At 49.0% G+C, this 13,765-nt stretch overlaps 1 protein-coding gene across 7 annotated transcripts in view; it reads right to left on the minus strand.

The window, feature by feature from the left end:
- Nucleotides 1-13,765, minus strand: part of TNRC6A (trinucleotide repeat containing adaptor 6A) — a 142,734-nt gene that overhangs the window by 123,172 nt on the left and 5,797 nt on the right. For 6 of the 7 annotated variants that reach the window (XM_019649826.1, XM_019649822.1, XM_019649825.1 and 3 more), the window contains exon 2: nucleotides 789-914. In XM_019649826.1, coding sequence (XP_019505371.1) covers nucleotides 789-868 — 80 coding nt within the window. In that variant the 5' untranslated portion in view covers nucleotides 869-914. Of the gene's footprint in view, nucleotides 1-788; nucleotides 915-8,898; nucleotides 9,043-13,765 lie in introns of those variants that run through there. The other variant, XM_019649823.1, reaches the window with a different exon arrangement.

Raw genomic sequence — 13,765 nt, forward strand, 5'->3', positions numbered from 1 at the left:
GAGGTGCCCGCAACAGTGCCTGGCGCACGGTAGGTGCTCGAGAAATAATCACTGAATGCTGAAAAAGACACTGGCTCAGACTCCTCGAGGGGCAACGCACATCAGCAGCGACCGGTACCCACATTTACGTAAAACACACAGGATAACTTACAGTAGAAGAGTCGCTTTGTCAACACTGGTCTTAAGAACATCCCTCAATATACACAGCAAGCGGGCCCACAGAAAGCAGGAGCCCTCTTCTCCTCCCCATTTTGAGGTGTTCATTTTTAGTCTGCCTTTTCTGCCATCACTGCGGACCAACTTCACCAGCCACTAACCCAGGTGATGTCACACCCACCCAGCAGGTCCCGCCGGCCAGGCCCCAGGCCGTCTCATTAACTCCCTCCTATATCTCTACAAAAGCCCCCCGACTGCTCTTCCTGACCCCCTTTTTCCCCGACCCCCATTCATCCTCTGCAAGAGGCCTGATTTTCCTCATACTGTGAATTGCACTGCACGAGGCCTGGCTGTCCCAACAGCCAGAAGGTGTCTCACCACCAAGCTGTCTGAAGAGGGACATGACCCGGCCAGAGATGGAGCCACCTTGAGTAGACGACTGCTGCCACGGGGCAGGGCACTTGTTCTCTGTCTTGGGATCATGAGGGTTAGGTTTCAAACCTCACCTTTTTCCTCATACCCAGCTTTGATTTTGTCCCTAAGTCGCTGACTTGTCAGAGCTGTGAGCTGAGGCTTCCAGGCAGCGCCGGGCAGAATGGACTGACCCATGGCCCCCAGGGGAGGAACGGTACCTGTTCCATTCCGAGGGCCGCGGAATGTTCTGAGCGCCAGGGCACCTGGCTTCCAGGTCCGGTTCTGCCACGAGCTGCATGTCTGCAGGCCAATCACATCACGTCTCTGGGCCTCGGCTTTCACACCTGAGAATGAAGGGGTGCGTTCTGTTAGTGCATTACTATTTAAAAAAATAATAATCAACTGTTGACACGTAACATTCGTATAGAACACACACACACCACGGAAGTTCAGGGTGGCGAATTTTCATACACAGAACCCCTGGGGGATAAGAGCCCTGGAGGAAGACACAGGACGTGCCCACGTGCCCACTGTGTCTGCCTCTTCGGCACCTGCTGTCCCCACTGTCCGAGACGGCCCCGCGTTGCCCGTCTGTGTCCTCGGCACACACACACCGAGGCGTGCAGAAGGCACGCTCACGAGCCTGTCTTTTGTCCAACGTGATCTCTGCCAGAGCCACTGATGCTGTAAGTCTTTCCAGATCATTCATTCTCCCTCCTGTCTGCACTCTCTTTCAGCCATGTCCTCTTCCTCCCGACCCGGGACCCTCCTGCCCACAATAATTGGGGTGCCCTCTCCCGGGACCATTCCCCACGCCCTTCCCTGCGTTCCCTCCCTGGCTCTTATCACCACCAAACACACTCATTCATTTGGTTTACCAGTTGCCCCTTGCCTGGCGTGTAAGTCCCATGGAGCCAAGCAAGTGCTCAATGAATACTTGTGGAAAAAATGAATCCCAGCTACCTCTGCATGGCGCCCGGCACGCCCACAGCTGGAGGGAACACCACGCTGCCCACACAGAACACAGGGGTCAAGAACTGCCACCAAGTGTCACTTAGCAGGAGAGGCCAGCCTGGTGTGGCGCCAGGGGTGGCTTCTCCACTGTGACACCTGTACCCCAACCCCAAATACCGATAAGAGAATCCTACATAAAATGCTTGCGAATGAATTGTAAAAGCTTCCTAAAACTGAAAAAAGAAAAAGCCCCGGAACTATCCATCCCTAGGGAATATCCCTGAGGCTACAGGGAAATCGGATGGGAACTTTCTCACGTTACTCGCTTTTGCATCGTTTGATTCCTTAATAATAAGAGCCATTGATTTAGAAATTAAAAATTAAAGATGAGCAGGCCACGATTAAGCAAAATTCATCCCAGTGCTGTAGAAACCATTTCCTATTTACCAATCGATACTAAAAACATGACAAAGCCCTACAACACCTTACAAAAGTCACACAATGACTGTGACAATGGTAGGAAAACGCCTGGCTTGCTGTAGTATTGCACTCTAGTATTTCTTGAATGGAAATATATTAATGTGCTAAATCACCCCAACAAGTCAAAGAAGAAGAACCCTACATCACTTAACGCTGGAGAAGCATTAAAAAGGGAATTCAGCATCCCTCCATTCCGGATGAAAACCCTTGGCACATGTTCATCAGTGTCCCCACCACATGTACGCCTCTCGGCAGAGCGCCGCAGTGTGTCTTTTGATGGCACCACGCCGCACAAACTGCTCTTCGGGGGGCCCTCGGTGCTCATCTGTACTGCCAGGCCCAGCGCACTTGGATGAGGACCAGTAAGGAAGCAGTGAATTAAGGAAGAGATGCCACAGGACCTCAGGTCATCCATCAACATCACGCTTAGCAACAGAACACCAGTGCTCTCTCTTTAAGGGGAGAAACGAAACTAGGATGTGAGCGGCCGCTGTCACGTGACGTTTCTCTGGACGCTCAGGCAAAAACAAACAAAAACCATGGAAACAAAATAAGGCAGAGCTGTTGGAAATAAGGAGACCAAAATTGTCTTTCCGTGCATGAAACCTAGGAGCACCCTGCCAAGGCGATCAGGAACACGGAGGATGCCGGAAGTTTACAGAATCAATACACACACAGCAAGAGTCTCCCCCAAACACCAACACAATGGGGTGTTTACGGGATGATGAGTGATGACAGGTGAAGGAGGCACAGACTCCCACAGATAACACGATCTAGGTGAAAGGTACAGGTACCAGGATTGCAAATTTGAAACAAGAAAGTACTATGAAGAACGAGATTGTTGAAGCCGGCTAAACGTGAAGAACGAATGATGCTTAGGTTGTGGATTTTGTGATACATTCTAGGTGAAAAGGCAGAGGCTGGATATTTACCACGGACAGGTCAGTGAAGCTTGACCACGAGATGGGTTTAAGATGGTTGAAACGGGGGCTGTTGCCCAGCCCCGGAAAGCACACCCCGATTCCCTGGTTACAGCCTGGAACCTCCGGCTGAAGTTCCTAAATTGGGAAGCTCGGCTGGCCTGAGAAGCTAACGCTGCTCTCTTACTACGGAGGTGACTTGACAAACGTGGGAAAATGCAAAAACAAGTGTAGGGACGACAGAAAAACACGAGAAACCTGTGGTACTCATACCATCGTGTTCAGTTCAGCGGTGAATTTTTGTAGTCCTCGTGATAATTTGTGGGTTTTACATATTATCGGAGGCATGTGAAACCCTTCAAAGAATTGCATATACGTCACGTGCATTTATCTTGAAAGGGATTGATCAAATTGTCACACTGTTTGCAGAGTGATGAACAAGGCAGGCGAGGTCCTGCCTTCATGGACCCGAAGGCTGACGCAGAAGACGGGCCCAGAAAACAAATCAGCCCCAGAACTAATATGACGTTTCAAGGCGATCGATAACTACGACGAAGAGGAACCTGGTGAGGGGGTACCTGGTATGTTCCTGAGTGAGCGGGCACGGTGGTGGGCAGGGCGGGGAGCGGGGAGAGAGAAAGCAGGGGGGTGGAGGGCTTCGTGGGTAGAGCACGTGGGAGAGTCTGGGCTTCACTTTAGTGTGAAGGGACGTCGCCGAAAGGTTTCGTCCTGCGGTCTGATTTGTGGTTTTCAAAGTCCACGGGGCTGCTGTTCGGTGTAGTCCACAGAGAGGAGGGGTCCGAGTGGATGATAGATGGTCCAGGGGAAGATGGTCCTGACTTGGGAAACCGTTAGTGAAGAGCAGTGAGCAGCGGGGGATGAGTTGCAAATGGGGGGCCAGAGACCCTAAGTGTGGGCTGACTGCGTGTGTGCTGCGAGGCAACGAGAGGACTCCTGGGTTTGGACTGGACACCTGGGTGGATGGCAGGAAGATGCTGGGGGTGGGGTCGGGGGGGGCAGGACGCAAGCGACAGTGGGATATCTGGGAACTCAAGGGAAGAAAGGGGTCGTGTCACCGGCTGCTCACAGGTCAAGAAAGATGCCGGCGGAGACGTGGCCCAACCGAAGGCCACCAGGGACCGTCATCGCAGAGGGTTCACGGGACTTGCAAACATCCGGCTGGAGTGGGCAGTCATGGGGCCAGCAGGCCAAGCGGAGGCCTCCATACCGTGCGTCTCAGGGTCCAGACGTGAGCCGCCAAGCAAGCTGCTGAGTAGAATATCATCTCCCTCCCTCCACAAACGCACAGCCACCATCTATCTAACGGCGAGGTTCAAATTAGCAATCTCTCTGATTCCTTGAGTCCCTTGCCAGAGTGACTTGGCTTAGAGAGAACCGGTCCCCTGGCTGCACCCCCTCTGCTTCGCTCCCTGCAGAGGGAACATCCAAGCCCCACCTACTCGCCCCCCCCCCAGCTCTCCACCCTCGCAGACATCCTCTCCCAGGTAGACAGTCACACACCACGGCCCCTGGCTCTGAGAACAACCCCTCGCAGGCCGTGGGAGCTGGTTTGGGCCATTTAGAAAGGGAATTCCAGGGACCTAGGCCCCCTAAGTGAGGCCGGGGAGGGGACAAGCTCCATGTGGCCATGTCCCCCTCACAGGGCAGGCACAGCCGGAGGATGGTGGAGCGGGGCCCTGTTAGCGTGGGCGACCCTTTCACTGAAAACGGAGGGAAGCCATGGCCTCGGGCACAGAGGCAGGTAGGCTGGCAAATCAGGCAGCGGGAAGGAAGAAAACCATTCTCTAATTCCTCTAATATTCACAATTATGTAGCGAGACCCTCCACGGAGAGGAGGGAGGCAAGCTGTGAAGAATCACCTGGGACACTTAGGAAGCGTTAATTAACACGGTCAATTTTACATTACGTGTGCTTTACCACAACCAAAACTCATAATAATGTTACAGGAAAAATAACTTACAAAGAAGCAAAAGGGCTCATTAAGGAAGGACCATCCTCCGCCCTTTTCCAAACAGGAATAAAGGAAGCGCCTTCGGGAAACAGGACCGTGAGTGTATTAGGGGGATGAGGTGCTGGACGGCAGTCCTCGGGCCACTGGGCATCTGTGGGCATAAATTTAAACCAAAGCCAAGAGGCATAATCGGGCAGCTTTTAGTTGTGAGGGTACCAATAACAGGGGACATGAGCAGGAAGGTGGGTGAAGAGAGATTGATTGATGTAAGAAGATTTCTGATTAAAACCATTTAAGAGAACGTGATGGACTGAGGTTGAAAGCGGATGCTTAAAAGCTTCTGGCTTAGTCAATAATTCCACACTTATTAGCTTTGTAAATACTGACTCAGGGCTCGCAATTCTGTCCCTTGCCCTTCTAAGTCTGTCTCCTCAGAGGTGTGGAGCGCCAGAGAGAATCAAATTTGTAATTGTGGGTAAAAATGCCAAAAGCTAAGGGAATGGAATTAGTCAAGCTGGTACACGATGTTAAATATTTAGGGGAATTTATGACGTCAAACTGACCGGCTCATTTAGCGGGGATACAAAAACAACAACAAAAAATTAGCCCTTAACTGCAAATAAGATACAGCTAGACTTATAAATACGGTAATATGACCTGTGAGTTGTATATTACAGGCTTAGGAAAAACAAAGGTTTTTGGAGTTACAACTTCAATAAATTCAGCATTAGTTCAAAAACAAGTCACAGTGCGTGTGCTCATGTATGCAGTAAGGCCCAAATTTAGTTGCTAAAAATATGGCTGTTCCCTGGGAGACGCCATCTTATGCCAGTCTCGCCAATTTATCTTCTCAGCGTTCACGTCCCAAATTTCCACAAAAATGACGGAAATATACACATATTTATATGCATATGTAACTTTCGCATCAGGATCCATAACTGCCGAAAAAACACAGCAAGAGTCCTATCAATAAATTAGGACTGGGGAGGAATTCCTGTAAGATAGAATATAGGAGGGTTCAGGTCAATGGCAAAACCAGGGGAGACAGGCTTGGCACGAAGCACTCCCCGGGGAAGGTTTCTTCCCCAGGAAGACTGGGGGGAGTCCAAGGTCAGTGTAAACAAATCTGAGAAGCGAGGGAGGCCCCCCGGGGCGGTCCTGAAGGTAGTGAAATGCCAGGCTGCCTCTGACCTGGCTGGTCGGACAGCCCCTCCTGGCTGTCAGCTCCAGGCGGATAAAGCCCCGGGGTACACACCCAGGGTGTCCACACTCTTCCTGCGGAAGCCCCTTTTCAGCAAGGTCTCTGTGGCAGCGGTGGCAGAGGTTGGGGAGGAAGAAAAAAGGTTGTCCCCGACCCTGTCACAGCCATGTGGGTAGCTCTCCAAGGTGGGGCACTTCAGAAGAAGGTAGGGGCTGCAAGAGGGGGCCAGCAATGCCCTGCAAACACTCAGCGACCAGGAAGGGCAGAATACATCTACCTGGAGACTATCAGCCACCTGGTCTGGGGGTACATGTCCCTCCCTCGCTTATCACCCCAGGAACTGGCCCCTGAGGTAAGAACAAGAGATTATCATTTGGACGTATGCTCCAGCTTCCAATGCCACAAATGCCAGACACACAGTGTCTTCGAAAACCTAGTAAAACGTATGGCTATCTCTAAATAAATGTGGATACACAGATTGTGGGGGGGAAAAAAAGGAAACTTGGAACTAGAATTTCATAAGATTTCAACATTGGAGTTGGGGCAGGAAAGGGCTTGAAAATATGTTACGGCTTGAATTGCTCTAGAGAAGCAGTGGACGCAGAGAAAAGTCTAGATACCAAGTGGGAGACGTCTGTTAGGAGACGCAAGATAAATTGAGGTGGGTCCTGCAGGAGGCGTCTGGGGTACTGGTCACAGTTCATTTCTCCATGGAAAAATGTTAAGCTTTGTTTACTTTATGTCCTTTTTTTTCCTGTGTGTTATATTTCTGTATAGGTGCGATGTTATAATAATACATTTTAAAAACAAACAAAAATCAAGAGTGACTACTAGATTTGTCATTCTCAAACCTGGCTGCACGTTAGAACCACCTGGGGAGGGTTTAAAAAATGCTGATGCGCAGAGCACATCCCAGACCAAATAAATTAGGATCTCTGGGATGGGGTCAGGCGTGTGTACCTGAGAACCACCGCGCTAGAAAAATAAAAACAAATAAATTCAACAGGAGAAACTGTTCATCACAACCATTGTTCATGGGTTAATTTCCCCAGTTAAAAGACAGAACCCAAACGAGATTACCAAAATCCATTTCCCTCATGACGACAAGATTACTGGAGAAATATTGTCCCTCTGTCCTTTCAGCATGAAGAGGGAAAACTCTGGATTTTTTTCCAGGAGTTTCAAGGGAAGTTTCATGGCATCCCTTTTCCCCACTCTGAGCATGTGCTCATCCCTAAATCACTGTGACCAGGAGTCTCTGATTGGCCAGGCCTGTATCACATGCATACACACCGCTGCCCCCAACTTGGGGTAGTGTCAATACTCCCAGAAGGACATGGGGCGAGAGTGTGGGGGAGAGGGGGACCTCAAGCAAAACCAGGAGCTGTTAGCAGGGTGAACGGAGGCTGGACAGCCCAAAAACGTTTTTTGGGTTTTTTTTTCCATAATGGAAACATAGATTTAAGGTGCAAAAAAAATAAAAAGCTAAGCCAAAATGGGTGGGTTCCAAGGGGAGGTTGAAACATGAAAACTGGTTGAAAAAGACATCCAGGGCCAGCCGAGTGGCATGTTGGTTAAGAGCTGGCTTGGGACGCCAGCTCTGAGCAGCAGGGCCCTGGTTTGGATCCCACGTGAGGGCCAGTGATGCTGCGCCCTCAACAGCTAAGATAGTGAACAACAGCTCGACCTGCAGCTGGGCTGCCATGAGTCGCCGGTGACAGTGTAGGCTGCAGTCCCTGCTGCAGTGGGTTGCTGTGAGCCGCCATGAGCGGCCGTCCAGATGCTGGCAACCGATCTGCCTTGCCCGGGAAGAGCGCAATGATAATACCAACATGGGCCAGTGAAGCCACGTCCTCCACAACTAGACTGAAGAACAAAAGGACAGCAACTTGTCTGTTCCCCTTCCCCGATTCCCCAATAAAATCTTAAAAAAAAAAAAAAAAAGACATCCAGCCCAATGGAACCAGCCTTGGCCGGCTGGAGAAAGAGCTATGAAGGGCAGTAGACAGACGGAGTCAGTCTCCTCAGCTACACGCCCATCCTATGTCCCAGATACAGATTTCTGTCTCCACGTTTACGTACACCGTTGCCTTCTGGACAATCGTCCCCCATATCTGAGAGGCAGGTCAAGTTCATCATGTCCAAAACTTCATCAGTCATCAAAGGCTGCACATCCACTCCTGCTCTGCAATTCCTTCTCTCTGCGAATCACCCATCCTCTACCCCAGGAGCTGGACCCATCTTTTAACACCTTCCTCCCTCGCCTCCACGTTTGACCTTTCTCTAAAAAAGGTCACCGCTACCTCCACACCACATCTCAGGTCCACCCCTGATTCTTCATCAGCACCTAACACGGCTGTCATTGAACCATTTGGGGAATGTGTTTGAACAGTGATCACTCCCACTGGGCTGGGTCTGCACAAGAGGGCCTACGGCAGTCTTTTCATTTTTTATACCCTGAAATCTGAGCTCCGTTATTGGCATTCACATACTTGTGGAAAGATTAAAATAAATTCAAGTCTGCCAGCATCGAGGTTTTTTTTTTACGCACCGCCTTCCAAACCCAGCACTGCGTTCCCGACCATGTTTTCCCCTCTGTTTAAAACCTTTGCATCTTTCAATGTCCCCCCGCCCCCCATAACCTAAAGCACAGAAGCATTTCTTAAATTCTCAGTCCCTAAAAAGCACTGATTGGCTGTCTGGAGCACAGTCAAACCTCCCACTTTAGGTAATAACTCATCAATTTTTTTAAATAATAAAATTAAGCTATAACAACTTAAAAATTAATAGTATTCAAGTACCTCTTGTTCTCCGATCCTATTTATCTCCTGAGTCCGAGTTTGGAAGTGAAGTTCACACTGCAAGGGATGCAGTGTGCTTTCCATATACTGGGTCATCAAATTTCGGGGAACAAGTAGCAAGGGGGTGCATAGCACAGTCCACCAGCCCTATTAAAAAGAAGCATTTGAATATACTCAGGTCCTTCATTTGGGTGGGGAGAGCTGAAATAGCCAAAGTCAGATGGTGAGAAATATCAAATCAGCAACAGGAAAACTGCTGTTTGTCATCAATCATTAACGTATGCAATACACATGTCACTGTCCATATATGTACAAGTGTGTACATATGGATTAATGACGGAGCCAATTTATTTTTGTCCGATTAGGTTGGAAAGCACGGACTAAGAAGTATGGTCTATTAGATAAGGCAGCAAATGCTCGGCGTCCCTGACCGATAGTTTCGTACATTTGAATACACCTAACAGCAGGGGTAAAGTTTCTTGCTTGAGACCACTTCCACCAGCCGCTGCGTCCAAGAACATACCTCACCCAACGGCGGGAAGGTCGGATGTTACAACGTGGGTGGTAGTTGCGAGTGACTTTCTAATGTTTTTGGTTTGCGTTCAGATCTGGAAAACACTTCTCCACGTTTTCTAGAATTGTGTATGGTTTTTAAATATGACCAGTGACGCGCCATTGGTTCCTTTCTCCACTCCAGCGCTGTAGGAGAGAGCCAGTGCCTGCCTACGAAGCCACCTTCATCATAGTTCAACTTCCCGATTCGTATCCTCAGCACTGAAAGTCCCATTGTGTTGGGCCTGCAACGGGGGACATCAAGCTTTTCAAGCTACTGAGCACAGCCTGTTGACACCCCACTTAAAATCACAGAGATAATGTTTGCTCACAGCTCTGATAATGACAACAAGGACCGGAGTTGTGGTTTCTGGTCGTTCAGGGCGGTGTGAGTGTTGCAAAGGCATCTTATCTCTTTCCTCATTTCTGTTCTTTACATGAGTACCTTCCCCTTGGACGACCGGCATGCTTTTGTGTGGAGAAACGGTCTGAGTACACGTCACCCATCTCTCCACAAAACACACAGGAAAGACATACACTCGGCGACTGAGGCCCCATCAAGCTAATGATTTTCTTTCCTTTTTCAACACCTAATAGGGATCAGATGCACCGTTGTTCCTAGTAAGCAAAGAGCTGGGCAATTTTGCACTCAGATACAACGATTTTCGAGTAGCAAGGGAAGTGGATGACAAAAACGGCCCCAACTCTCCACGCCTCCTTGTACCGATGCCCTCTGCCATATGATGTTGTAGCACCCACCCACGCCGTCTTGGAGTTGGCCATGTGACCGGCTGTGACCCAATGGGATGTGAATGACGTGACACGAACAGAGCCTTGAAAAGTGCTTGTAGGTTCGGGCTAGCTGGTTCTTGCTCATGCGCCTTTGATGCTGACCGTGCATGGGCCAGCCTGCTGAAGGATAAGACCCATGGGGTCAAGCTGAGTTACCCCACTTGTCCCTGCTACGTCTACCCCAGACTAGCCAAGAGCCTGCTCCTACCCAGACACGTGAAAACCCAGCCGAGAGCAGCAGAGCTGTCTGCACGACCCAGAGCCAGGGCTGGCTTCGTGGCCACGTGACATTTGTAGTCACATCGGGTCCTGTGCTAAGAAAGGCTCCATGCCTGGCTCTGCAGCCATCGTCTTGAAATCTTTGATACTTTTAAAATAAGGGGCCCTGCGTTTTTATCTTGCACTGAGCTTTAAAAATTATGTAGCCGGCCCCGCCCACATCTTATCTAGGAGCCCCGGGTGAGCCTTCTTCCGCCTGGCCTACAGACTCACCAGATAAATCATTCTTATTAAGTGGCTGGATTTGCTACTGTTTTGCATTATGATAGCAACAGATAGTGACACACCAAACTTTTCTTTCTCGGACATGTGACTGGTGCTCTGTCCGCACGATCTCAGGTACACTTCTAATGAGCATGATGTCTCACAAAATAATATTCGATTAATGGATAAATAGAACTGGAAATCATTTGTATATGTGCCACTGAGATGCAAACAGCTGGTTCACGGATGGTTTTGCTCAACTGTTCAACAGCTATTGGCGGTCCTCGTTGCAACAATAACGGTTCCACCATATTTCAATGCGATGCAGCATACAACCCTATCGCTCGTAAGGCTTGCTGAGGGCGACTTTTTGCTTTCTCTCGTAACATTTTATCTGTCCCAAATTTGAGGCTGGTATTCCAAGCAGGACTTGCTGCTGTTTTCACCTCTTCGCATTGAGAAATAAGACTAATCAATTTCACACCAGAACATGTGACTTTGTACTTGGTCCAGGAAAGAGTACTGGTTGACCAGGAAGGTTATTCTATTTTGGAAATGATGTGAAATCTCTGAGAGAGCATCATGACACTCTCTGACAGCATTTTCTACCAGAGTGTACATCAGACACAAGACGGGGAGAAATGATTTTAGATATTCATAGCCACACTCCCCATTCACACATTTCCTCTCAGCTGCCTGGGTGAAACCGTCACATTCACAGATGCTCTTGTCCTAACACATCCTGAAGTCCTGTTCACTAATTACGCTTCCTCGCTGCAGTGTTTCGCCTACTATTTTTATCATGGCTTTTACACTTCAGTGAGCCACTCTGTACTCATTAATCCACTTTTGTGAATCAGAGCTGAAACACAACATAATAGTAACAATAAAAATAAAAAAAAACGCAAAGGGTACACACACGATATGTAAATGATGTCGCTAAAACAAACTATATCCTAGCAAACGAATTTTCACTACACCTTGTTAAGAGTCTGAACGCATCTGAGCTATCTGCATGCTTGAACCAGTATTAAAAATTGAATGGTATTTGATCATTTTTCTTCCGTTTCAAATTCATAAAATTCTTAAGCGCGTCATTTTCCATTGCCTAGGTCACAGAAGCTGCCAAACGACTCGAGGACCATTTGTTTAGTAGACAAACCGACCACATTTTAGAAACACCAGACTCTTTGACTTGGCATATAAGCCAGTCGCGTCTCTTGAGTAGGAAAATGACAACAGCAAGAACAACACTATGTGTCCACTGAGACCTTAGGTGGTACCATGAGGTGTCACTGTAAGCATCTCAGGTGTATTCTCTCATTTCAAACTCGCGACGACCCTACGAGGGGAGCTCTAGCGTCGTTACCGTGAGTTTGCAGACAGGGAATTAGCAACGACGGCACACTTACTTGCTCAGGGTCTCAGAGCCAGAAAGAGGCTAAGCAGAAACCTGCTCCCAGGCTGGTGTGGCTCTTCAAGACCATGTTCTTTGGCTCCCAACCCTCTTCTCCCACCTCCGCTTCCTGCCGCTGTGCCCCCAGCCACACCACGCGACCTTCAGCTCCCCGTGTACGCGACTCCGTGTCTGTGTCTGCTCCTCTTGCTCCCTCTGTCTGGAATGTTCTCCTGTTTCTCCCCTGGTCACCTTGGTGAACTTTCGCTCACCCTTCAGCACCCGACTTAAGAATCTTCTCTTTCACGTCGTTCCTTCTCCCCACACCCCAGGAGTTTTACCTTGTCTGTGATGTCAGCCTAAATTTTCTTTTTTTCTGCTCTCCAGGCAAAGATGCAAAAGTGTGCCGAGTGACAGCTGAGTTATTACGGACGTACAATATGACAGGACCTAATTTACAACATTGTATCTGATGGTTGCCTGGTCTATCATTACCCGGCTCTACTCATTGACTTATGCCTCAAGGAAGAGGCAATTCCTTACCCTAAAATGTTATTCTCAAGTGGTCAGAGGATAGGATTCATTCTTATTGCATCTATCATAGCAACTGATGAACGTCAAGAGGCACAGAGAATATATTCTCTATTTTACCCTCTCCGATTTACTCTCGGAAACTGGGACCCATGATAATTGGTAAAGCTTCTAAATCCACTCTCTCCACATAGTGGGGATATTCATCAAGAAGATATAACAATTAGGGCGGCCGGTGAGCTCAGGTGGTTAGAGCACAGGCTCATCACAGCAAGGTCGCCAGTTCAATCCCCACAAGGGCTGCTGAGCTGTGCCCTCCACAACTAGATTGGAACAACAATGTGACTTGGAGCTGATGGGTCCGGGAACAACACACTGTTCCCCAGTAAAATTTTAAAAAAAGAAAAAAATAAATAAAAGGGAGCAAGCTTCCTAAAATGAACACATGCAGCCAGTGCTTCTTGCAGTGGGGATGGTCACTTCTGGAAATCGTTTCTGAAAAGTGAGCATTCTCAAGAGGCCCCAGATTCTAACAATAGTGTGTATATTTCATGAAGTCTCCTCACTGCTATGACCTGATGTCCTTGGCACTCCCCTGTGGGTGAAGAGAGCTTTCTTTGCTCTGGTGATTCATGAGGTACAAGCTGTCCCTTTGTGGGACAGGAAGAAAGCAGCAAAGTTTTGTGGGCACGCTGACCATCACCAACGTCATCATTATCCTGCATCTCTACGAGAAACCCGCCTTTGCTCTACATGGGTGAGCTGGAAAAACACAAGATAGAAACCTGGGCAGAGGCGGACCTACAGGGCTCCTTAAACCACCTGTGTGTGTATTTCTCCTATTGCCAACTCGTTGGATGCTGTCTCTTGGTGAATTCAAAACAAGAGCCGCAGGCTACCAGGCTTTGACCCAGAATCAGGCAACACCTTCTACCGTCTCACCCTTGATGAGAAAGCTACAGTAATCAAAACTGTAAGGGGTGGGGCCGGCCGAGTGGCGTGATGGTTAAGAACTCGCTTGAGATGCCAGAGGGCCCCGGTTCGGATCCCACATATGAGGGCCAGTGACACTGCCCTCCGCAGCTGAGATGCTGAACAACAGCTCAACCTGGA

Source organism: Hipposideros armiger, unplaced genomic scaffold (genome assembly GCF_001890085.2).
Source record: "Hipposideros armiger isolate ML-2016 unplaced genomic scaffold, ASM189008v1 scaffold_135, whole genome shotgun sequence".
In the NCBI taxonomy this organism is placed as follows: Eukaryota; Metazoa; Chordata; class Mammalia; order Chiroptera; family Hipposideridae; genus Hipposideros; species Hipposideros armiger.